General features: G+C 43.3%; 2 protein-coding genes across 5 annotated transcripts in view; one reads left to right on the top strand and one right to left on the bottom strand.

Moving 5' to 3' along the window:
* The window catches only part of LOC132259068 (uncharacterized), a 42,673-nt gene extending 31,619 nt beyond the window's left edge, over positions 1–11,054 (top strand). Inside the window, exons 19-25 of the mRNA XM_059756613.1 lie at positions 47–115; positions 1,024–1,199; positions 2,392–2,617; positions 7,038–7,365; positions 7,421–7,535; positions 8,876–9,315; positions 9,856–11,054. Coding sequence (XP_059612596.1) covers positions 47–115; positions 1,024–1,199; positions 2,392–2,617; positions 7,038–7,365; positions 7,421–7,535; positions 8,876–9,315; positions 9,856–10,024 — 1,523 coding nt within the window. The 3' untranslated portion in view covers positions 10,025–11,054. The remainder of the gene's footprint in view (positions 1–46; positions 116–1,023; positions 1,200–2,391; positions 2,618–7,037; positions 7,366–7,420; positions 7,536–8,875; positions 9,316–9,855) is intronic.
* A 242-nt stretch (positions 11,055–11,296) lies between these two features.
* LOC132261132 (arginine kinase 1) lies at positions 11,297–25,641 on the bottom strand. 4 transcript variants are annotated; one of them, XM_059759703.1, is made up of 6 exons: positions 25,421–25,641; positions 24,651–24,736; positions 22,283–22,846; positions 13,446–13,630; positions 12,535–13,088; positions 11,297–12,475 (listed from the first exon to the last, which is right to left on the bottom strand). In XM_059759703.1, exons 2-6 carry the CDS (start codon positions 24,692–24,694, stop codon positions 12,128–12,130), a joined length of 1,695 nt encoding a protein of 564 aa, XP_059615686.1. In that variant the 5' UTR covers positions 24,695–24,736; positions 25,421–25,641; the 3' UTR covers positions 11,297–12,127. The 4 variants fall into 4 exon arrangements, with proteins under 4 accessions (XP_059615686.1, XP_059615688.1, XP_059615690.1 ...); XM_059759705.1 differs by lacking the exons at positions 22,283–22,846; positions 25,421–25,641 and having other exon boundaries at positions 24,651–24,709; XM_059759707.1 differs by lacking the exons at positions 22,283–22,846; positions 24,651–24,736; positions 25,421–25,641 and adding an exon at positions 18,395–18,510.
* Between the last annotated feature and the right edge of the window lie 184 nt (positions 25,642–25,825).

The raw sequence follows: 25,825 nt of genomic DNA, 5'->3' as shown, positions 1-25,825 counted from the left end.
TTTCTGTCTCCCTCCTCCTCATTTTTGATGGATGTTTCCCGTGTAGAAAATGCCGTAGTTCCTCCACCGCCACCCATTAAGGGCGTCCCATTGAATGGCAATCTCCAGAGCCCAGGTAAGAGAGACACAGAGAGTAAATTGCATTAACGCTATTAGACTTTTCATCACACTCGGACTTTTTCTCATTAGAGTTGGGGGGAAAAAAGTTGCGATAAATGAGAAAAACACCCATATAACTGTGAGGAATTTTCGTTTTGAGCATCACAAGGATTTAATCTCGTTATTTGTGGATTAAGAGAAACGAGAAGAAAATCATTTCCCATGCGAATCAGGCGGGCTTTTTTTGTGGCAATCCCTTAGGCGGCGCAAAGAAGCTTTTCTGCATGGCTTTGATGTGATGTGTGTGTGTGCGTTTGCCAATGAAGAAAAAATCCCCTCAAGGTGCAAATGATGATTGCTTATGTGACTTCACCGAGAGCTTGTGCTTTTGCCAGTTAAGGAAGCAGCCAAAAAACACAGTCATACGCCACGTGCGAAATTCCATTTAGCATTGTCCTCAGCTTGGCAATCACTTCAAATGGGAAATCAATTTGCTGGTAATACAGCGCACTTTGCGAACTGAATGTGTCGGATTTAATTAATCCCAACACCGTTGGATTCAATTTCGTGGCGTTAAAGAGACAGCGGGAATTTTTCTCACATGTTACTGAGGATAGAAAGAAAACATACCCATTAATTATAAAGTTGGAGAGAAATATGAAAAGAGACATTTTCTGAGTGTGTAATACAATTGGGAGAGGAAAGGTGGGAGTTTTTTTTTATTATTATTGTTAAGAAGCCAAAGAAGCAACTCTAATTCCCGGTGGACATAGAATGGCTTTACAACTGCTAAAAAAAAGTTATTTCGCGAAGAGACAAAAACCGAATGCTTGTGCAGAAGTTTAGTGTTTTTCTGCCATTGATCGCAACTATTGTGCTAATGGTTATTTAGAGCTATGCTATGTACCTTTTCTGCCTCCGCAGTGTCTTTCTGGCAACTTCAGCACAACGTCGCAATGATGTATTATGTATCTCAGCTGATAAATTGGCAATCTCTATCGCGTTACCCAATCTTTATTAGCATAACCGAAGCACTGACTCAACAGCGTCTGAGTGCGCACAATTTCAGTCGTTGGCTGTTGCTCTGCATGTTCAACTGGGTTATTGTCTTCCTCGAATACAATGTTTTCTTTCGCGATTGCCTCTATGACTCGTGGTAATTTTTTTCCGGCGAAACCGCAAGCTCAAAACAATCGAAAACCGAGAAATACGCTTTTTTCTGACAACGACACATTTCAGTTTCCACTGCAGTTTGCCCAGGTGTGGGAGTGTTTCGCGACGTCTCGCGGCAATCCGTGTGCCATTGAGTTGGGGGATTTTACCTGCAGTTTTCCACGGGGAATTTTCCCTGCTTGCGCGCGCGGAGAGGTGACGAGTGGATGAAGAGGTTTCACCGGGAAAAAGGGCTGTTTTTGTGTGTGTGTTTGTGTGGATAAAATTGTGGGAACTTGTGAATATTGAATAATTTATGAAAAAACGTCCATCATCATCTTGAATTTCTCTTGCTCAATAATTCAGCAAAGTCCGGTCCTCGAATAAAATATTAGTGCGGACGCCGGCGGCGGAGGGAGCGAAAGAGAGCGGAACCTCTTTAATCCCCATGGGATTTAGGCAAATTAAAAATAAATAATAAATTAACCTGAGAGACAAGTTCTCGGCGTTCGTATGTCGCACGAGAGAATATTTTATTTTTCCACATGGAACGAATTTCCACCATTTTCCCATGTGCCTCCATCTGGCCTCCTTTTTTCCCGCGCGCCAACCGTATTTGCTCAGTGATTAACCGTCGCCGGTGAGTGGGAGCGACGAGACTAAACTTGAGTTTTAATCTCATTAAGCTGGCCCCGGGAAAATGTAATCTCGTGCGGGATGTTTTGCGCCGCTGAGCGAAAGGGTGAGAGCCATAAAGTGACCAAGTGCAAGAAAGGTGACTGGAGACACCCATGGTGGTTATTGTGAGGTTTATAATTCAATTAGGTGACATCCAGAACCCAAACTTGTTCGCCAAACAACGTGAGATGCCATCGAATTTTATTTGCCCTGACGTCAGCACAGGCACTCTCACGTTTGTGGCAAAGTGATAAAATGTCCCCACCCGATAAGACAGTCCACATTGCGGAGCTGTAAAGTGAGAAAAGTAAACAGACTCAGAGATTCAGAGGAGGTGCAAACTCCGCCACCCACCCACTCACCCACAACAGCCCCCGAATTGTGTGTGATGATTCTGCGTGCAAGCGCCCGTGGAGCGTGACCGGTGATTGTTGTGAGCCAGTGAAGTGTGTGACTAAATAGATGGGCGATCGATTGGCGGGTCAGGAGTCCCTCGGGTACATTATAACTCATGCAAATCCCGTCATATCCGATTACAATCACAACGATGTCGCGGCGGAGCGCTCGCCCACTCCGCCGCGCGATAATGGATTTGGCGGGCACAAAGGACTCGCGAGCTCCACTCAGAGCGATCTCAGACTCAGCGACGCATCCACTCGGCCAATTATTTATGGACCCATTCCGTACAGTTAGTATACTCTGTGCCGAATTCTCCTCTGACACTCTAATTGCCCCTTCGCACGGGAATCACGGGAACTCGACTCTCGCGCTATTATGAAACAGTCATGAAATCAAGGGATAAAATCCTTAGACACTTGAGCAGAGCATTAAATTGCATTTCTGCTTAATGACATTTCCCCCCTTGAATTGTGTTATCTACAAAATTTCAACTCTGTCCGCAAATACATAGAAATGTGTGAAGTGAAACATAATTGAAACGTGCTCGAATCATCAGGTTCATTAGCGTTTTCAACACACTAATTTTTTTTTAAACATTTTGATAAGCGTGAAAAGTGAAAATAATTCCCAATTGATAGCGATTTGAATGCGAAAAAAAATCGAAAATTCACTTTTGATTTCCATCAGACTCTCTTTCACATTAGATGATGGTGATTTTTTATGGCTGTAAAACGTGTTCCTTCCATCTTTATTATGGGGAAAAGTGAAAATATTGATCTTTTTTGTCTACCGCACTCTTTATCATTAATTTATTTCATGCTGCTGCATAAATCGCCGCGAAGATGTGTTCGTGTGTGTGTGTTTTCGAGATGACTTTCACCCCGCGCTGTTCCCGGTGCCCCAGAGGCGCATTTGTTGCTCGGCGGAGAGTTGCGAAGATGACAGTGGCTGGCAAGAAAGCAGGTCAATCAATTTTTACTGTCTCAACAGTTGAGGCCCGCAGATGAATGCAGAGGCACCCTCGCAGGCCGTCGATAATAAAAATAATTTTATTGCACACTAACGATTGCTCTAATATCCAGCGGGAGGAACTGTTAAGCAGATAATATGGATTGTTATGTGTACTTCTCAGCCATGAATTCTCATCATAATATTCGCCCGAGAGAGATTTATGGGGCGCCGTAAAAGAGATTGTGAAGATGGGACTTCTTTTATCAACTCAAGAGCGGGAAAAAAAGCGCGAACACGGAATTGTAGGGTTATTCAGAGACAATCACTGAAGTACACAAAGTGCGAGAGATTATGATTCAATCACGACCGCAGACATTGGCGGCACTTTGGATGACTGAGGCTGTGTCACTGGCGAAGCGCGCACTATCAGTGAATCAATTCGCCGGCGACTTTCTTGAGAAGAATCGCAGGTTCAGCGACTCGTACGCAATGTCATTTTGCTCTTGAGCACTCACTTTGTCGGCAAATTAAATTGAAATTAAATCGAAATAAGGGAGATAATAAAGACGCCTCAAACTTTATTACAGTATTGCCTCTGTATTACGAGTGTGTGTCGCGCTGGAGAACTTTCCTCGCTGAGCTTTTCACCGCATTTATCTCGCACTTGTGTGAAATGCTCCACAACGCGATAGAGAGAGAACAATTCCAGAGTTATTTTCTTTAAATGGTAAATAGCACTGCAAACATTCTCTCGAGTTGCGATAAAAAGTAACAAGAAAATACACGAGAAGATGAACGAGTCAATTAACATGAGAAGAACATTCTTCTATGCGATTGTTCTCATAATGCTTCACGGCGAAAGAAGAGAGAATTTATTGAGATTCAAGTACTTCTAATTGATCCACCATGAGACACTTGTTCTTGTGAATTATGCAATGGGATATTTACCTATGCAAATGTATTTAATGCGTTCCGTTTAGAGTGGAAAGAGCGACAATGTGAAATTGGTATGAAATGTGGGAAGAGGGTTAATAACAGATTTTTTTTTTCAATATGACAAACACAATAAAAGACGGCAAAGTAAACACGCAAACTGGCGAGTTACGTTTAATTGCATTCCATAATGAATGGCTTTGCCAGAAATGTTTGTGAAAATTCATGAACCGAATAATACATTATGAAAAGCAAACATTTTGCAGTTGAAGGGTCAGTCAAATCACCGCAAAACAGACCTTTTAAAAATGTGCCCGACATTTCCCACGTATAACTGTGCTGAGATTCAATGGGTTAACTAAATTTTCAGAGCGATACATTATAGTAATGAATAGCCAACATTGAAGCCATACAATTTCCAAAATATTAAAGCAGCAGCTAGTTTTTAGCCTGAAAAATGACACACTTCAGACGAAATACAATTCACAAAAGCGATACTTTCATTCATCCAATGAGGATAATCAATTAATTATGACAAAAATTGAGAAAACCTGCAAGCTGGCAGAGAAAATATCTCTCCCAGCGATCTAAATTGAATCGTTTGGCGCGTACGATAATTTGCGCAGTGGACAAAAACAGTTGGATGAGGCAGAATGAGCACGACATTCGGTGAGAGTAATCGTTGTCACTCTAATTGGCGAAGATCAGCGCGATCTTCAGCTTAAACTTGATCTACAAATTGCAATGAATTGCCGTTTTGTCCAAACAAGTGCCTCGTTGAGTCTCTCTTTTCCCCCACTTGATGGGCCATTAGACTGAATGGATTCACGCGGCGGCCACTTGAGATACGTACAATCAGCGTCCACGTGAGACTTTCTGCGCGATTTCCTCTCACGCCAAGACCGCCGCGGGTGGGAGCGAGATGGCGCGAAGCCATACATAAATTTCACTCCATTCAGCATTATGCTGCGCGCCCGAATGAGGCTGGAGAGGGAGACAGCGCGAGCTCTCCAGCAGATCCGATCTCCGCGGATCAGTCGCACCAGCCACATCGTCTTGACTAGGTCGCGAAACGCGCGCGCTGATGCCATTCGTCTTGGGGCACGGCTCGATCGAGGCAAAAAGATCAACAAACGCGCCGCCGCCGCCTCCCCGATCCTCAACCCGCGAGGCTCAATTGATCGCAGTGTGTTACACTCGTTGCCGTTAGTTTGTGTGTCATTGGAGACGATTCATTGATTCCATCGATAGTTTCTTGCTGGCTTGATGCCTCACTTGGCAATCTTCAGCAATTGGTGCCTCTGATTCCGTGTTTGTGTGCCCCTGAAGGACTTTGAGCATCACACAGTCGCTGTGTGGCAAGCAAGATGATGGGTTAGAAATCACGAGACGCAAAATATTAGTGTTTAAGCAAATTCAAGACTTCTGCGTTCAAAATGTGTCTTCCAGTCAACAATAATCGCTAAGGAGTAGAAATTTGGCCTTGAAATGCTAACACTTTAACTCAATTCTGCTTATATTGTCGGCCAGAAATTGTTAAATTAGTTCACGATTTACTTTAGTACTTCTGCTTAGATTAATTCTGCTTTAATCAAGAACTGCCAAGAATTGCGCGCATCCAGTTTAGCGATATTTTGCTAGTTTTTTAGCTAAAAACTGTGATTCTTTTAGCTTTTATCGTTGGCTTGGAATAACATGGATTTGAAATAACTTTCTGCGGTCGCATTGAAAATCTCGCACACTTTTTGAACATAGCGGTGTGTTTTTCTCTGCTTTCTGGTTGAATCATGCGAAGTGAACCTAATCCCCGGAAATGCAAATAGCCTCTTCCACGAGGCTTATATTTATTTTCTCTCGGCAACACCAAATAGAATATTGCGCCCCGCTGGAAGAGTTGCCATTATATGAAATTAATTATGTTTCTCTCCACGCTTTGCTTCACAATTGCGACAATTGTTTGTGAAATTAAACACAAATACATGACCGTGCGCTGAAACAAAGTCTTGGGGTATAAATTTCATCTTCAAGACGTTAATTACTCCGCCACGAGATTTAATATACTTCGCAATTTGCACTCCTCGACCCTTGCTTGCTTCGAGTGTCGCTTTTTTCCGTCACCGCGACGAGACACAGAAAGCTACCATATAATTTGTTTCTCGCCATCTCGCGAGATATTTCGTGTCAAAGACGTTTTGACGGAAGTCTTTTCACGCGAGAATATAGAGTGAAACAGATTTGGATGAGGCGATGGAATAATTTGGTGATTTTGAAAACAGTAAATGCTTGAAACTTGACACGGAAAAAAGCGTAATTCAATCTGATCAAGTCCAAATTCGGTGTTTTTCTTTGCTGTGCTTCTAGCAGAAAACACACGAAAAAAACACCCACAAATCTAATGTTGTGTAATCACTTTGCAATTCAACTGCAGTCATGGACAATCTTTAGCATTCAATTGACTTTTTGTGAGAATCCCACAAATATCTTCTCTAGCATTTGCAAATAGAGTCGCAGTCCAAAATATACGCTATCAAGTTTATGTCTGTTGTTCAAAGAAAAACCAACCTTCAGCGTTTAAATGAATTGACGATGTTTTGTCGCTTCTTTGGCTGGAATATTTTCTCTCACTAAACGAATAACATTCAGACAGTGCATAGTTTGTTTATTTAGTTGATGGAGCAAAAATGATATATAAATTTAACTTTGATTTCACTGACATTCGAGGCGCGTTTGTGGGAATCTAATTCGCACAAAAGAGCGCTTTAGGAGGTCAAGAAGGCCACTATTTATCACTGGCAGTTAAGAAAATCTCCCGTCTTGTCTTGAAGAATCACCACATCGCTACGTGGAGTCGGACGTGAACATCCACTATCGCAGTCCCATCAGGTATGAGTACAAGGACCCCATCGCGGAGGACGAGCTGGCCCGGCGCCAGGCGGAGGCCATGAAGAGGATCTACCAGGAGGAGAGGCGCAGGAAGTACCTGCAGGAGCTGCAGGACATGAGCAACCGCCGCCACACGGACATGCACCCCAACCAGAAGTCCCCGATTCCGCTCAACAGATTCGACGACTTCGGCGCGGACGACTACAGCAAGCAACTCCTGCCCAGGACCGTGGCCAGAGCTCTCTTCAACTTCCAGGGGCAATCTGCCAGGTGAGTGGCAAGTGGGATTTCCGCGACACTGGCTGCAATCTGATGTGCTTTGCAGGGAGCTGTCCTTCAAGAAAGGCGACATCATCTACATCAGACGCCAAATCGATAAGAACTGGTACGAGGGAGAGCACAACGCCATGCTGGGACTCTTGCCGCTGAATTATGTAGAGGTAAGTGATATTTCTGTTCACAGCACGTGGAAGTTTCCCGATAAACGGAGAATTATTTGCCTCTTGGAGATTTCTTTGATGCCTCTTTTCACTCTTGTGAGCCCTCATTTCCTCAGAGAATCTCAGATATTGTCAATATTTACCAAAAATACAGCATTTTTGTGTGCTTCAAGAACATCCTTCTACTTCTACTTTATTAGTTAAAATTGATTTTTCCCTAAATTCAATCCGACTCTCTGAAGCTTTTAAAATACCCCTGGATAGTGAAGGTTATGAAGCACTCTCAATATATCTTCTCTCCCCAAATCCACCCTTGGGACAGCAAAGCTTTTGGGCTTTCTCCTGGAGCGCTCTTAAATCTCACAGTATGCTTATTAAAAAGACGACGGACACGGAGGATGGATGAGGAAAAGGCAAAGCGGAGGGATGAAGATTCGATTGAAAAATACATATGTGAAAGGGGAAAACTACGGTTATGTACAGGGAATGTCGTGTTAGTTTATTAGGCCATTCAGGGGAATGATTTAATTTTCATGTGACTTCACATAAAATATTCTCCTCTTTGTCGACTCATGACGAACTGGACTTCCTTTGAGCAGTGATAATTTTCAGATGGAAGATGAGATGTGTGAGTGAAATGGGATGTTAAATTGAAATGAAACCCAAAGAGTCCATTTCACCTCATTTCCTTTTTCGCTTAACAATTTTCTAAGCAATCCATCAATTTTGTAATACACTTTTGAGGGATATTTCTTTGTAGAATGACTTTCATTTCCCGCGATTATGCGTGTATTTTCTGCCAAATGGTAATCTTTTCCCGCATTGCAAGCGTTTTTTTTTCTCAACAATGCATCACAATTGCATAATAATTGAGAAAATTGAAAGAGAGAGAACCGATGATTTCATAGCAGAAAGCACCACACAATGGTCTATGGATTTGAAATGAAAAGTAATTGGGTGATGATCTTTCCCCGACACGCGGTATTTAAAGTTGTAAATCGACAGTGGAATGAATTTGCACGTCTTCCCGCCAAAATAGAGATAATTTTCACGGAAAAATTCACAATGCATGAGATGTACAATCGATCAGGTGAAATGTGTGGAAGATTGAGCGAAGTTTTCACCTGAATGGCGCACATGATTGAAGAGCGGCAGCGCAAGAGAAATCTCATGATGATGGAGTGTCTCATAAATGCACACACGATCGCGGGTCAAGAGTTGAGTATTGATGATGCTCAAATGAAAGTCATAATGAAAATAAAATCTCTCATGTCGCAGGTTGTGGAAAACCTGAAGCAAAGTGATGCTGTAACTTTCTCTCTCTCTCTCTTGCTCTGCAGATAATCTCCAAAGACGGCGTCCGATGCCCGCCGAAACCGAAGCCCGCAGAAGGCCAGGCGAGAGCCAAGTACAATTTCAACGCGCAGAGTGCAATCGAGCTGTCGCTCAACAAGGGCGAACTGATCAAGCTCACGCGGCGCGTCGACGACAATTGGTTTGAGGGCAGAATCGCCAACCGGAAGGGCATCTTCCCGGTGGCCTATGTGGAGGTGCTGACGGACATCGGCTCCGACGACGCCCACGTGCCTCTGGCCAAGCCCGTGGGCTCGCCGGCGGCGCACTCCCTCATCACGCCAGAGCTGGAAGTGTCGCCGTACACGCGCGAGACGCGCTTCGAGCTCGAGGCGCCGGTCGTGGGCGACAATGGCGTCATCCGCGGAACGAGGACGGTGAAGAAGACGGAGGTTCTGCACGTGGACACCAACTCAGACCCAATCCCGTAAGTTGACTGAATCACTCTCCTGAGAATACATGTGCGTGGAAAATGATAGATTGTAAACACAAAAGCATTAACTGTGTGGCTTAAACACTGAACGCGGCAATTTTCTCATAATTCACTATTTTCCTATGAACTCCTACGCACTTTAGTTCACTTTTCTTTGTCGGTGTCTGCTAGGACTGCACGCGACGAGCAGGAAAATTACTAGTTTTTATTAAATCGCCACTAAAAATCACTTGAGCAGTAAAACAAACAAAGGGGCGTGGCGTTCGAGAGGGCGGGGCTTCCGAAGTGCGAATGATATCCTTGCTTACGAACAAATATTTGTAAAACACTGTATCTTAACACTTTGAATTTCTATTGTATTTCGCTCACTCTTGGACTACAACCATTGTAGGTAGAATGTTTAGGTCTCGTTCTTGTTAAAGGTGTTGTTACTGCTTTGTATTCGCTTCTTGCGAGTTTAGAAAGTCTTAAATAAGGTGTTTTATAAGCTTTGTGCCTTCTCAAGACTCCCAATTGAAACTGTCCTGTTTACAGATATCGAGCTCTCTACAAATACAAACCGCAGAATCCGGACGAGATGGACATGGACGAGGGCGACATCGTGTACGTTCTGGAGAAGTGCGACGACGGATGGTTCGTGGGAACGTCTCAGCGGACAGGATGCTTCGGCACCTTCCCAGGAAACTATGTAGAGAAAATATAGAAAGCCAAAAGTAGTTCCGCGTCCTCTTCTCATTCTAACCAGTTCCTTTCACTTGCCCGTTATCGTTTCGTCCCTGCCCGAAGACGCCCTTCTTGCTATTAGTTCTTAGTTATTTTATGTTTTGTAGGTGGGTGCAAAAACTTATCAAAGTTTCTAACACTAATTAATTTTTTTTCTTTCTTTTTAAATATTTTTGTTTGCACAAAAATCACGTGGAAAAAAATCTATGGAGAAAATCATACAGCCAAGAAAAGCGCTCCACAAGAATATGGAGTGGCTTCTGAAAAGATGTTCTGAAAATCATGTTAATCTCCTCAAAAAACATTATGTGGATAACTAGTCATTGATTCCCAAAAATTTTAACATCACAGAAACGTCTCTGATAGTGTCTATATTTTATTTTGTTTTTTTTTTTAATATTAAAACCTCTGAGAGAGATTGTTGTCAAATAAAGAGATATATATTTTCTACTCTTAATATAATAAAATATTTTTCTGTCTTCTCTTTAAGGTCGTACAATTAACATATTACCGAAATTTTGCCGTTTGAAAAGAAGTTTCACAGAATATTTGTAGAGTAACAAAGACGATGCGATGTTAAAAATGTTCTCCGGAGAATGAAGAAAAGAGCCTGTAAACATTTAAACATGCTTATAAAAAAATGTGAGAAGAAAATATAACTGATGATATTTTTGAATTAATGTGCCTTTAGCTAAGGGAAAAACACTCATTACATTGAAACTCGATGAATAACAATTTTCAAAGTACTTTGTAATTGATAATAATATGATTATACCACAATTTTCACAATTCATCGTTAAGAAGGTGAAAGATAATTGTCCAGCAATTTCTTTCTCTCTTATTTTCACTTATGAAATTTCGAATTTTTAGTGAATTTACAAAACAAATGCCTTCTACTAATAATGATTAAAATTGTATCGTAATCATAATAAATTTAAAAAAAAAATTTGTCAAAAAGAAATTGTAACACATTTTATTCACAGTGGAAAATAAATTGTACTCAAAATTTACTTGCTGTTTTTTTATATTAAAATCTTTAAAACAATCGCGGAATGTTTTAGTTCGAACCAGAAAGTCTACAAGGAACGACATAAACAAAATTCATCGATTTGGAGACTTGTGTCTATGATAAAAGTGTCTTTGCTAGAAACATAGACTTTGCATACAGGAAAATATGTACTTTTTAAACTGAAACATCTTCATGTGTTGCATGAAACATGAGAAAGCTTGTCGCTAATAAAAGAAAAATATCTTTCTGTCTTCAGAATTTTATTGAGAATTTTGTTTTAGTATCTTCATCAACAACTGACTGAAGTCATTTAAAAGTATTTTATATCAGTTTTTGGCTGTACATTGAACCAGTTCTGAATTTTAATTCCTTCTTCATGATCGTGCTTCTGGATGTCTAACTAATCCTTCGCATTCTTCTTCATTCCAATTCCAACGGCTGTCCTCAATCTTAATCCTTTTATCATCGTTCTTTAATAAGATTAATATAACTAAAGTTAAAAGCCTAATAAATATCTAGGGATTCTCTTTTAAAATGCTTGTCTTGCTAATGTTTCGCCCTCTCTAAGTCACATTTTTCCTCGGCGAGGGAAACGCAAGGAAATGAAAACCTACGGCGAAACACGAAAAGGTTTATCTTACTAATCTTGTTGCTGGCCTAACCTACCATCTAAATTCCGCTGGCGGAAAAACACCAAACAAGCGAAAAGTCGTGAAAGAAAAGATGACAATTTGCTGTTTCTTTCCTTTATTCCACTCTACATTATGGAGTATCTTTTGCGTGTGTTTCAACTGCAAAGTATTTGTTGTGGAGTCGCGAGAAACAAGAAAGAAATCGATCTACCGCAGTGTTTTTTTGAAAGAAACATGTGAGTGTTCAGCGCTCTCAAGATGACGGTTGAGCTGCTGCTCTCGCTTCTTCCCTCTCTCCAACATCCCACGATCTTTAGTTGAAAGTTAGTGTACAGCAAATTATGAAGTAATAATGTAGCAAATAGAAATACATGTTTTATCCTGACTTTTCAGCAAAAAAAAAGAGATGAAATAAAATCTTGTGGTTGCTTTGTGGGTGTCTTTACAGGCTCTTCTCGATCTTGATGAGCTCGGCGATGCCGTCATACATCTCCTTGACGGCGTCGTACTCCGTGAGACCCATGCGGCGCTTGTTGGAGATGTCGTAGACACCACCCTCGGCCTCGGTGTGCTCGCCACGGGTGCCGCGCACCTGCAGGTTGTACTTGCCGGCGACCTCCTCGAGGCGGGCCTTGTTGGCGGCCAGCTTTGGCACCTTGATGTGGACAGAGGCGCGGATCGTGGTGCCCAAGTTGGTGGGGCAGAACGTGAGGAAGCCGAGCCGGTCGTGGTGGGAGAAGGGAATGCGTTTCTCAATATCATTCACGGCCGTTACGAGGCGACGGTAGACCTGCAAATGCAAAACGGTTAGCCGGAGGTCCTCATGGGGCGCGCTTTGGTCTAACCCACCTGTCCCAAGTCACCGCCCATCTGCATGGAAATGATGCGCAGGTGATCCTCCTCATTGCACCACACCAGGAAGGTCTTGGCGTCGTTGTGGTAGATGCCACGACCAGATGGCCAGAAGCGGCAAGCGTTGGCAGCCTGCAGGAAGCGATCGCCCTCCTTGAACAGGAAGTGATCGTCGATGAGCTGCTGCTGCACGGCCTTCTCCATGCCAGTGAGTGGGTAGAACTTGCCCTTGAGCTCACCCTCGAGGCCAGACAGGGTGGAGGAGACCTTGGACTCCATCTCCTTGTACTGAGCCTCCGTGAGGCAGGGGTTGAAGGGGTAGCCCTCCATGGAGCGACCGCAGCGCACGCGAGTGGAGATCACGAACTCGCCGGCGGGATCGAGATTGCCGAAGGTGTCCACATCACCGAAGTTGCGCGCCGGGTGCTTGTCCGTCTTCTTGAAGCCCGTGTGGTAGTCCTCAATGATGGGATCGAACAGATCGGAGAACACGGAGTACGCCTCAGCGTCAGGAGCATAGATACCGACACCAGAGTCGTGGTTCTCAAATCCTGGGCACAGAAGGGAAAAGCGTTAGTGGAAACGCAAGTGAAACATGCACATGTCTGCCGTGATCTGTGTAATTTGCTGCCACATCTGGATTGAGTCAGACTATATATTTTACAGTCAAGTGAAATCTAATAAATATTTAAATAAGGAAATTTAGTGACTTGGCATTTTGTCAAAAGTGACTCAATATATGAGATAAACAATCGGGCAAACACAAATATTACATTAATTACACTAATAGTACTCGCAGCGACTGAACATTTCCAATCCAGAGTGTTTAATTAAACAGCTTGAGAGCAAACTCACGATCTTATCAATTTGCGTGATAATGCGCTCAAGTGCCGGGGCAGAAAACTCACCAGATTGGACGCAGTCCAACAGAGAGGAACCGAAGGACGGGGTCTTCTTGGTCTTGAGGGCGTCGAAGACCTCCTTGGTCAAGTACTTCTTCAGCAGAGACTTGGAGTCAGACGCGGCGAGCTTGGCGAAGCCAGCCTCCATCTTCTCAAGAGTAGCAGCATCAACCATGGTGTCGGATTTGTTCCTGCCGGTTGAACAATTGGACATGCCGTGAAATTGTTACGACGTCGCGACAGAGAGCCCATCGCGTGCTTTAAGCTCATTTCATTGCAAAGAAAATTTCGTCAATTTTCCCCTCTGGCACAAAACATGTTTACACACTTCCTTCCCTCGCAACTTTCTCCCAACAAATGGTCTTCGCGCGAAATTTTCATTAAAGAATGGATGGAGTAGATTGAGGAGCAAGTTGAAAAGTCGCTTGACAATTTGAAAAGAAACTCTTTCTTAATGGACTCTTCGTGCGATGAAACATTTCATGACACTAGCAATAAGTTATCGGTATAATTTTCCTTCCTCCCACCAATGGAAGCCCCGCATTCTATTGTGTAAACTTTTAATTATTTTCGTCTGTTGATTTTCACTGAGCATTTCATGCTATGCGTAAAAATGGGAGTGGGCGCCAATCGATGAATATGTTGGGGAGGCAAGTGACAGGGAAAAGGACAACTTCTCCCTCTCGTCATTAGCATATACAAATTTCCATTGGAACTGAGAACAGTCCTTTGGGATGTTTTCATCCCTCCGACTGTGCACACCAATGATTAATCGAATATGATATTTCTGATGTGATTTCTGGCGCAGCTGCACAAATTTCTCACCCCTCATGATCATCCCCTTTGTGCCATCGCCTGCTCGGACCCCTTTTCACCGACCTTATGCAAATACTAAAGGACTAAATGCCTCTGTCTCTCCCAAATCAACTACACAGCCACAAAAACATTCCGCTCGATCAGCTGAAGAAGCGCGCAAAAGAACATGGATGCAACTTTGGGGATCTTTGAAAAGCCATCAGCAACGGAAAAGAAAGGAAAAATCCGGTGCGGCACAGGAGCCCAACTCTCAATGCCGCACTTACCTCGCCAAGAATACCATCGAGTTTGATACACACCCTTCTGCACCGCCGGTCGTTCCATTGTCTGCCGTTTTATCTTTCTTTTCCTTCGATGTGCACCCGCCCATTTTCACAAAATTTCCTCTCTCTCTCTCTCTCTTTCTCTTCTCACTGTCTTTGATCCCTCGCACTTCCGCGCCTCCTCGAAAAAGGTCTCAAGGGACTTTGTGCAACTTTAAGCCCACTTCCTTAAATACTTAATTGGTCTCGTCCTGCACACCGTGCGGCGAGAGGACAGTTTTGTGCCTCTATTGAATCACAATTTGTCGATTAAATATGCAGAAACCCGCTTTAAACACCCTCGCACAAGGTGGATGAGCTTCGGAGGGGTGGGACTTTTATTGATCCGGTGTCTGGGTGAGAGAAAAAACGGGGCGCGTCAGGATCACACTCAACAACTATTTTTAGATAAAGAATCCCGCGCTAAAGAATTTATGACACAATTGTGCGTTTCCGTTCACTTCGCCTTCGCGCGCGATTGATTTTACCACCGCAACTGATTAACAATTAAAACTGTGCGCCTCGCTGTCCTCGGTGGGTGTCCTTTTCCAGCAATCTCCACACACTCTGGCCCCCAAATTGCCTATATTGCACAGAAGGGGTGGCGTCACTAAACTCAAGGAGTGTCACTTTGCGGGGGGTGCAAAACGGCCGCACAAGGGAGGGGTGCCCGGAAAACTCAGTGCAATTAAGCAATTCTGGCGATTTCACACGCACAGCTTCCGCGGAAACGAGCACACTGGCGCCGCGATGGCAAAACGGAAAAAAGGATGCGCTTCACGCGAGAGAACCCAAACTCGAGGGGGAGTAAAAATCGCCGGTCGGGCGTTCACTGTCCTTCCTGGGCCTAAAATGGAGGCAGCCGTGTCCTTCCGCTGTGCTCGGCGTTCCACATTGGCGCAGGGGTTGCGGCAGAGTGCGAACCGCCGGGAAAACGCAGCGGCGGCGCCGGTCGCACCCTGGCCGGTGCTGCCAACTGTCGGCAGACATCGGCTGGGACGCCGCCGGGACGAACGCCTCACCCAGTCGCCGCGCGCGCCAAAAGCACACACACAGGCGCGTGCACGCTCGTGGCGTCGGGAGGGCACGAAGCGCAGGGGTGAGTGGCAAACAATAGAGGCACAACAGCCCTAACAAGAGGACGCCGGGCGCGATGCAGGGTGACCCGCATCTCGACCGATTTCCCTTGACCGAGAACTAATCCTTGTCCGACATGCATTGAAACTTCCGCAGAGGAAACCCAAAGAATTATTGCAGTGATTTGGAAGAATGAGAAGAGCCTGAATTCAGAGACAAATTGCTCCGGAAGCGGGGAAAGGGAATCCCAAAACGCAACTCTGGGCGTACAAAACAGGGTCCAGAGTGAGACTCGATAGTTTCGAATTTCACGTATGTAATCTGATTTGCTCCTGTTTAGCTCAAATTAGCACAATTTAAGTATTCTTGATGACTTTACACTTAATTGTATGGAGTATTGAAACTCTCAAGTGTGCGATAATCCACAGATAAGACATTGTACTTATCAGGCTATTAAACTTAAGGGCTTCTCGAAATTTATTACAGCTAAAAATAGCACGTTTCAATGTATTTGGATAAAATCAAGTGTTTGGAGGTATTTTGGAAATAAATTGTGTGATGGAAAAGAGTAGAAAATAACTCTTTTCTGTCACTGCGATAGCAGTTCTTCACCAATAGATTCTGCAGGCCGAATGACTGGCCATGACAAGTCACGCGAACGCCTATCACTGTGCCAAATCGGGCCATAGATTGGCGCGGGCGGAGTGTGTCACCCTGTGCCCTGTTGTCAAGGGATGAAGCCGGCGTGTGCGATAATCACATTAATTCTCCGAAAAGAGAACCAGTTGATGTTGAGGAAGGGTGTTTGTTCCGAAGGGACGACGCAGGAAAAAAGGAAGCTCCGTCGCGCAAAAGCTCTCGGGTGTGAGGGATTATTTAAAAGCGGCCGGCGATGCACTAAAAATAACTCTTGAATCACTTGCGCGCGGGGAGAGTTAAATCAATTAGATACAATTGGATTATTTCATGCAACTAATTCCTACTGGGGTTTAGTGAACTCTAGAGAGGCACAAAGTTGACCGTTTCGCTGCACTTGAGCAAGAAGTCTCTGGCAGAAAATCGCCAAGTGAGTCCCACAGATCGACTGACACCTTCTCCAGCAATTGCTGGGCTCTCGAGTCCCAATTCAGCAATGATTTTCTCGCGATGATCGTCCGCGGTGATCGCGATCCGAGAGTTCAATCTACAATTCTCCCCCGCTCTTGTTGGGCGTGTTATCAGTGACAAAAGGTGATGCGATATTGACGCGAAATCGTGCTATATTGACAGTGATATACACATTTTTTTACTGCAGATCGTTCCACTTGATAAGGCAGGTAGTCATAAGTGGAGTGATAGACACTTGCTATCAGTGTTTGGGGAGTTGTCGAAAGAATAATTATTGTATGACATAAGAATTACCATAAACTCCTCCTCGGCTGGCGTCCAAAGCAGCGACTGATGAGCTTTTGCGTCAAAATTCGCATCTAATTGCGCGTCCCCGGGAAATTCTCTGACACCCGCGCAGGAACATGCCAATTGACAACTTCTTCCAATTCTCCTCGCGACTCTAAATCACCTTCTTCCGGTGTCGCACTTCTTGCATGAGCGCGCAGAGTTCCAGCGAAAAAACTCCCCAAATTATACAATCACTTATCAACTTATCATGCACTTTTAATTTGTGCCAATTGATATATTGCCTGCTCGGAACATATCATAAAGATTACGAATGCTCTCGTACCATCATAGGCACTGACACTGGCTCTTGAGCATTATGTAACCCTCATAGAGAAATTGCCGAGCGATACGAGAGCGCATGACTCCATTTCTTTCCATTACAGAAACTTCCCCAGCAATGATATCGAGTGTCAAGGTCTCTATCTCAATTTATACCTTCAAATACACATTCTTGCGCTCCTATTTATCGAGACGTGGATATTCGCTTTCGTCAGGTGAACTCTCAAAGAGATTCAGTTGAAGTGTTTATTTATTGGTTTAGCAAGGAAAATAAATTGAGCATGCTAAGAAGGCGATGGAAGATAAATTTCGATCAAGTCTTGCCATGTAGAAGCGAAAGTTCGAAAGCTCCGCCAAAGCTTCCGGATAGGAAGAGTCGAAGCGAAACATTAAGCCGCATTTCAATCCTGCTTCCATTACATTATTAACCTTCATCGACTTCTGAATAACCTTCATAATCCAGAGCGGCTAAATTGCAATCTCTCAGAAGCTTTTCCAACCCATTGTCACAAGCTCGGAAAATCGCACGAACTTTGCATACAGAGTGAAACGCTGAGAGGCGTCACAGAAGTTTCCTCCTCCATCTAAATCTGACAGGGTAATTAACTGCTGCTGGGCAATTACATAACGTCCCCTCTTTTCCTCCCCCGCCCCCATTGATTTCCTTCACCTTGGAGACCACATCGGGAAATACATGAATATGTTTTGTCGATGAAAAAGGAACGGCGAGAATTCCTCAGCAAAACCGAAACTCTTTGGCGGAAGATTTGGCTCGGAAACAATCAAATAAATTCTCCTCCGCACGCGTTGGCAAATCGCTGGTGTGTTTTAATTTAAAAATAAATTCTGAATCCCAACGTGATTTTTCCACAATTGCAAAATGCCGGCTATAAATTCCCAGGGCTTGAGAATTGTTCTAACTTTAACTCACAATTCTCGTCGCGAGCAATTGAGAGTCACTGGGCAGGAAACTGCGGCACTCGAGGAGTCTTTGGGTCTCCAATATAGGATTCTCGTGTAAAATTTTATATTTGTCACACTTACAATTTGTATTGCAGTTCAGGTGAATAGAGGCGAAAAGGTGAGGCTCGCGAGTGATTTCTTGGCAGAAATTTTCCGCTGTGAGCCAAAACAATTCACAGTCTCGAGACTTATTCGCTTTTCCGGCTGATGAGCAACTAAAGCCTTGGCTGTGTTCTTCAGCATGGGTTACATAACACATGAGGAAAAATCGACCAACGTTCTGGCGGTGATTGCGCAACGAGAAAATGCACTTTAACGTGGAGATTTTCTCAATGGAGCTCGCATAGACTGACTTCTAGCGCGCTTCATAATGACTTTAGGTGGGATTTTTCTGTCTCTTCGCCAATACTCAGCAATGTGACTAATGACACGGATTTGCGGTGCAATTTATTAATTTGCAATTGAGCACTGAGTGTGTCTCCAATACACTTGCAGTGGCGGAATTGTTACGAAATCACTCCAGCGCGCACTGAAGTTTCATAGTGTCTAATGCTGCTTTTTCTATTGCATTTAAAAAGTGCATCGCGGTCTCGCGCTACCTTGACCGGAAATTAAATAAAATTCGCATTGTTCACCCAGCACTGCAGTGAAGATTTCAGTGGCAATTTGCTGGATTGTGTGTGGCAAATTTCATGCACACTATTTAAATGGTTCTCGATAAAGGCAAAACACCACAAATTCCCGGTTTAATTGAAACTTGAGATATCGTGCGATTGTGATTTGCGTGGTGTGTGCTTCAATAGCGCAGAAATCACATGAATGTCGATAATACTTCTGTCGTGATTCACTTTTCCAATTGACCAGAAGCCGCGGAAGTACAAATAAATTCACTCCGATTTCCATCCATGTTATCAACTGGCTCGCAAACTATCCTTATCATTAAACTTTCTTACCGAAATCCGCCAACGAAATTTTCTTTGCAACGCGATAGGCAGAAAGAGGATTTCACTCCTCGTGAAATTGAATAAATTCGTGTGGGCAAGAGCTAATCTCTGCAGATTGTCTGCCAGTTCGAGGGCTCTTTTCACCATGGATGAGAAAAAATACTATCTTTTTTCCACCTCACCTTCTAAGCTCTTGTAACGACCGAAGAAATCAACTTTCAACTAAATAGTGACTCTGATATTCAGCCTCGGGAGAGTCCCAAGCGCGGATCCGCCAGCTTTTCGCTCGAGCCACGGAGTGGAAGCCGACGAACGCCCCACCACCCAGAATCACCATCAAGAATGGCTAAAAGTGCTATCGCGCTGGGCGTTCGGGCGACGGGGAGGCTGCTGGCGGGCGACTTCGTGCCTGACGTCACGCGCCAAGTGTGGAAAACTCACTGGTGTGTGGTCCACAGGGATTTTCCTGCACCCTCGAGCGCGCGCCCCTCCACCGGCCTTCCCACGGGCGCCCGAGCGCCCCCATGCGCACCGACTCCATGCGAGTCGCTCGTTAATTGAATGCGATCGTCAACATAAATTTCAATTGAACACAATTAAGTCAATTCATCTCGAACATGCTCTCCATGGCGGATTTGCCGACGAGTTTAATTCTAAAATACACACTCTCACGACTTTCAGAATTTCCCCTCAGTCTCAGCGCTGACGCTCGCTGAGGCAGCAAAAGGGATCAGTTGCCAAAATATGTCATCTTTCGAGAGACTAATGAATTCTCTTTATCTCCTCTTGTCTCTTTAAAGTATCTCGGGAATTCTTATTTCGCAGGACACATGCTTAAATGATTGCCATGAGCTCCACTGACTTACACTCATTCAAGAGGATCATGTTAGCGCTCAAACTCGCACTCGCACCCGGGAATTGTGATGGTATATTGTAATTGAATGGGGAAATGTACGGAATTAATCAATATGTGAAGACATTGTGTTCATTGGATTGTTCGTCTTTCTGCATTCAATTTAGTTTAAACCACTCTGCGTTTCTCTATTATCACTTAGTATGTTATTTAACGCTGTTTAAGTGGTTTTATAGGCAAATTTATACTCATGGCAAAAGAACATGGCATTTTATTTACAAACACGTCTTTTATATTTCAAATGCTAAAAGGAAAAAGTATCTTCTCAGAGAAAAATCAATTAAATCTTTGCGCAATCCTCACATTAAGATTCACACTGAAGAAACTAAAAATACTTTTCAATTAAAGAATAAATATAAAGACAATAAAACTATAGTTATACTTTCATGCAAAACTAATAATCAGAATAATCTGCTTTAAGACAATCTTGATCCTTCCCAAATGTTTACAACTAACTTTTGTCTATTTAGCAATCTGTAACACATTTAGCCCAATTAAGAGCACAAATAACACTTCAATCTCGTGTTTGCATTCTGAATAATAACTCGCGAGGCCGCATTTCAATTCACTGCATGTGTAAATAAGATTGGATTACTGCGTAATCTTGTGGCAGAGTTGGTGGAGAAAATTATCGCACAGGTGAACATGACGAGAATCACATGGGAAGTCTATAAATCTCTCACATGATATTTCCTCAAAAAGCATTATCAATAGCCAGAGATGAAGCTGATGCGATAATTCAATCCACCTCCAGTTGGGGCGATAAAGGAGTTCGACGAGCGGAAGATAGTGGAAAATAGCTTTTGCCTATATTGAAATTTTATAGTGAAAAATAAAATCTGTGGCGGAATTTTGGGATTTGAGTGGAATTCTTTGGTGGCCAAGTGGAAAATAAATGCTAGAAGGCGCGGAAAATTTATTCTTATCATGTTGTGTGTTGCGAGATAGAAATTAAAGACAGCATGAAATGTTGGATGTGATGCTTTGGGGATATAAAACAAGGAAAAGAGAGACAAGAGACTATACAAGTTGAAAATGATCGTATTTTTAGCCTGCACAGGAATTGCCCAGTCCAACAGTTTCGAAATAGTTTTCACTTCTTGCACGCTATATTTTCGATGGGAGTGAAAAGACGGGAGAAAGTTCTCTTGGATGCTGTGTGACTCTTCTTGACGGTATACGAAGGAAGATGGAATTAAAAATAAATATGCTTCTCGTGAGGAAAGGAAAAAGAGATGACACAGAGAAAAGGCATTAATTTCAACCGAAGCTGCACTTCATTAAATTTCTTCTCACTCATTCTTCCTTTGCACAAATATAAAATCCGTGAAAGTCAAGAAAACAGAGATGGTTTAGAAATAGATTTCTCCTCGTGATATCGCATTATGCCTTTGACTTTTCACTCCTTTAGAAGTCAAGGAGCGCTGTCAAGTGCTCAAAATAGCCTTTTCTATTATAATTGGCGGAGAGATCTCTCATATTCCTATAATTTCACTCCTAAAGCTGTCCAATTCGCGTCTATTTTCACGCTTCCTCGGCAAACTTGCAACTATAAAACGAGACATGAACCAATAAATCTATTTATTATTGCCATCTTCAATACTCAAATGCTCAAACATATGTATATACAATTCGATGCTCTTGGGAAAAAAATAAATAAACAGAGAAAACCGCTTCGGATGATTTAGAGAAGATCTTGCACGAGAATATGTACGAAAATGACTGGCAGAGTTGCTAAGAGCATAGATGAAACATGGGAAAGATGCAGCATTTCCCTCTCTTCTCACTGCAAATACAACTCCGCAACTCTGGCTGACTTGGCAAAATGCATAGAACGCGTGTCTGGCATGAGGATGGTTTGGGATTGCATAGTTCATGCCCTTCACGAGTGAATTTTAGCGACACTCCCAGAGAGAATTCGCGTAACCTCGACGATATTTGTGCTCGCGATCATTTCCCTATGTCAATCGCCAATTGATCCTCTTTGTAACACAAAAAATTCATCTAACTAAATTGCACAAGGAGAGGATGGATAAATTAAATGAGTGAGAGACAAAACAAATCACAACTGCTGGTAGTTCGTTTTAAGGACGTTTCACTGTCTTGGGATACCTTTTGCCGGCTGGCTTCGACGATTCCTCAGCTAGGAAAGCCGTCGTGGCGTCTTTTGCGGACTTTGCCTTGGCGAGACTTCCATTCTTCGCAGGACTCGGAGATTTTGATGGGGTTTTTGATGGTGATTCTTTAGGCGATTCTTTAGGGGATTCTTTGGGTGATTCTTTGGGTGATTCTTTGGGTTTCGGCGAAACCTGACGAACACCACTCGCTCCATTCACAGAATCCGGCTTCTTCTTGCCCTCGTCTTTCTCAGGGATTTCATACGTCTTCATCAACTCCTGGGTTTCAGGCGATTCAGGCTGTTTAGCAGCTGGACTCGATTGTCCATTGTTCTTTGGCGGTTCTGGAGATTTTGGCACAATCTTCGGCACTTCTGGCTTCTTTTCAGGCACCACTTTCTTCACAGGTTCAGGCTGCTTCACAGGTTCTGTCTTCTTCTCAGGCTCCTTCGGCTTCACATCTTCCTTTTTCACCTCAGGCTTTGGCGTTTCAGGCTTCGAAGGGATTGTCACAGGAGTCTTTGCGCCTCCAAAGATTGATGGGTATCCAAGACGTTTCCTGTGCATGAAAATCAGGAGAAACCAAAGAAAAAAACAAAATGAAATTAAGAAAAAAAGCAAACCAAAGGAGGTAAAAAAAAAGAAAAATTGCATAAGAGGAATTATTAAACGGAAAAATCTCGGATGATTGATGGAAGTTTACAGATGGGGTCTTTTTTCTCCTTCGCGATTATGCAATGCCGGCGTGAAAACGACAAAGACGTGCGTCTTTCTGTGGATTTCACTTGGCCTGTGGCCAGGACTGAGCCGGACGCCTACGCATCACGCAAAACACGCATTTTTCACGAGATTTCTCCCAACATTTTCCCTTCTCTTGACACTTTTTACCTACTAAATAAATACAAATCCCACAGAAAGTCTTAATCAACTTTATCCGCAAATATCTTATTAAGCATCGTAGTGTTTTTCCAGCGGAAGCAATCAGAGGAAAAACCTCATTTCTCATCAAAAGGTTCATCTGTGTTATTGGACAAAAAAGAGCATTGCGAGGAAAATTAGCATCTCAATGCGATGCCAAACATTCTCAATTGGCTTTTCAGAACATGATCCAATTTTATATCTCTCAATTACAAACACAATCTCACTGGTAATTTTATAAACTAGCATTTGAAGCTGCTCCACTCGGTCTCACGCCCAGAAGCGTCATGTAAATACGAATTAAAAATAAAAATTTGCCATTTGGCAATGATCGTGAAAAATCTTCCAAGGCCAATGTTGAGGTTTTTCTCATATTTATTTTTATTTTTCATCAGCAAAATATTGTCCTCTTGGCCCGCATTGAAGAATAAACTATGAAGACGGGAAAATTACAGACTTTCTTTTGGGGCGTGTTTCTCAGTTGCATGTCAAGAAAAATTTTCCCCAACGCCGAACACAAAAAATGATAAGAAATCAATGGACTTCACATATTTTTCTGGTCTACGTGAATAGATTAAAATCGATTTCGTTTGCCTCTGACTCAATTCCCCAGGCGAAAGACGCCCTGATAAGATCTAGTCCAAGTGATAATTCTGCTGCTAATTTCTCCGGCACACACACTCGGCGAGCTAAAGGCACTTTATTTGGCGGAAAAATATGGCGAGACGTGTTAAAATGAGAATTCAGCGATATTTAGTGGAGGCAAGATATCTTCATTTGCTCTTTTATCGCCAACACTGACCTATGTTGCGGGATTTCTACTAAATACCCATGATTAATTAGGTAATAAATGGTGCACGAAGCGATTTTTATCGATAGAGTTCAGATTTATTAGTGAACAAGTGCTAAATACTCGCAGAAATTGCAATATTCTCACTCTATTGTTGCATGAACAAAAGGAGAAAAGAAGTTTTTGGATTGATTTCTTAAATCGATATTAGGGATATATTCTATCTTTTCTAGTTTTGAGTCTCACCTTTACATATTTTTAATTCAAATAAATAAATTCCAATTTAAATAGAATTGCATTTTGAGGTGTATTTGTAAACTTATCAACATTCTGTGATAATTTAATAAAAGAAACATATATTGGATTTATTGGTTTACAAGAGAAAGACTCTTTTGTTTCCCTTTCTTTATGCACAGCCTTTCGTGTATGGTGGAAAACTGCTTGACTATCATTATCTTCAATTAGCTTTTGAATAAATAATGGGGCGCACACTAATTGCACCCTTAAATAAACACTCCCTCTTTTGATAGAATGTTTTCGCAGAAGAGCTTGGCGCAATCGCCTAAATAGCGGCAAAACGAGACATCCTTTGATCTCGCGCGATCTTTGAGTGGCGGGAAAGCGCATGATCTCGCGGAAAAGCGTCTCCACTCACCTTATTTCGTCGATCGCGAACGACAAGTACCAGAGGGCGAACATGGCTGTTGGTACGATTGCAAAAGATGCGACGATCAGTGGCGTCTGCAAAGAGAGAGAGAGAGAGAAATGCACTTGGCTGAGAGTTTCTTGACCCGTTCAACACATCGCTATTGATTTTCATCAGAGCGCCGCTCGCGATGATGAATCCTTGGCCTGATTTATGTTGCTGCGAAGGAGCGTCTTGCAAAGACTGAGTGGCGACGCGATGCTTTAATGTGACGCTCTCACAGATGATTTCTCTCTCTCCCGAACACTATCCGTTATGATTATTGATAAGATCGATTGTCCCAAGAGTGGTCACATCATAAATTGTGTATCTTATCGCGCCTTTCGCACACATGCACGGCGAAAATCGCGTGAAAATGTGCGGCGATGAGTGGAAAATGTCACGGAGAGGAGAATTTTCATACTCTTTGGACAGTGGGGAAAAGTCGGCGTGCCCAAAATAGACCCGGGCATCGATGATGCACGTGAAGAGACTTTTTGTTGTGTCGCACACAAGATTCATCCATGGTTACGTCACTTTTTCCTCAGCATTATCAGCCGCACTGATTGATTAGCGAGGCGTGGAAAGCCCCTCTGCATTGAGGCAGGATCGCACATCGCGAGTATCCTTGTGACTTTGACCTCTTGACATCGCGACACGAATACACTCGCACACGAGGCGAAGAAGACTTTCCTGCTCAGAATCTCAGGAAACTTGTGGGAGGAAAAGCTGACACAAACCTGAATTTTTCACAGAATTTCTTTCTGACTCAGCCGGGGAAAAAAACAGGCGAACGTCGATAATGAAAATGGTCAGATGATGAGAATTTTTCCAACAGTGTATCTCACTTTGTTCCCTCAGCACAGCATGAAGGAAATCCACAGAGGCACACGCAATAGCAACTCCACACGCACTCGAGCCTGACACTTTTGTCCAAATACCGCCCTTTCGGGTGTGCTGAAGAGAGAGAAAGAAATGTGGAGCGCGCAACTGACACAAGTCTCACACTGAAAGCTCGCCCCTCAGAAAGCCTCTTCGCACACACAGCGTTACAGTTTGTTGGGGAAAATGCTCTCGCCGCTCTCGCCGAGTCTTCCGTCCCGCTCTGGCGCTGCACGCTTTCCTCGCGCCGGGAAAGTGAAAAG

This window comes from Phlebotomus argentipes, unplaced genomic scaffold (genome assembly GCF_947086385.1).
Source record: "Phlebotomus argentipes unplaced genomic scaffold, Phlebotomus argentipes genome assembly scaffold_18, whole genome shotgun sequence".
Taxonomy (NCBI): domain Eukaryota; kingdom Metazoa; phylum Arthropoda; class Insecta; order Diptera; family Psychodidae; genus Phlebotomus; species Phlebotomus argentipes.
The sequence above is the reverse complement of the archived record's forward strand: the minus strand, read 5'-3'. Positions and strand labels throughout refer to the sequence as shown.

What these genes read in the sequence shown, in the direction of transcription:
- LOC132261132 (XM_059759703.1), bottom strand. Translation starts at nt 24,694, where the DNA reads ATGTTCGCCCTCTGGTACTTGTCGTTCGCGATCGACGAAATAAG. An exon ending in TCGAAGCCAGCCGGCAAAAG is followed by an intron (nt 13,631 to 22,282) that starts GTATCCCAAGAC and finishes TTCAACCGGCAG; the next exon opens with GAACAAATCCGACACCATGG. An exon ending in TGGGCGGTGACTTGGGACAG is followed by an intron (nt 12,476 to 12,534) that starts GTGGGTTAGACC and finishes TTGCATTTGCAG; the next exon opens with GTCTACCGTCGCCTCGTAAC.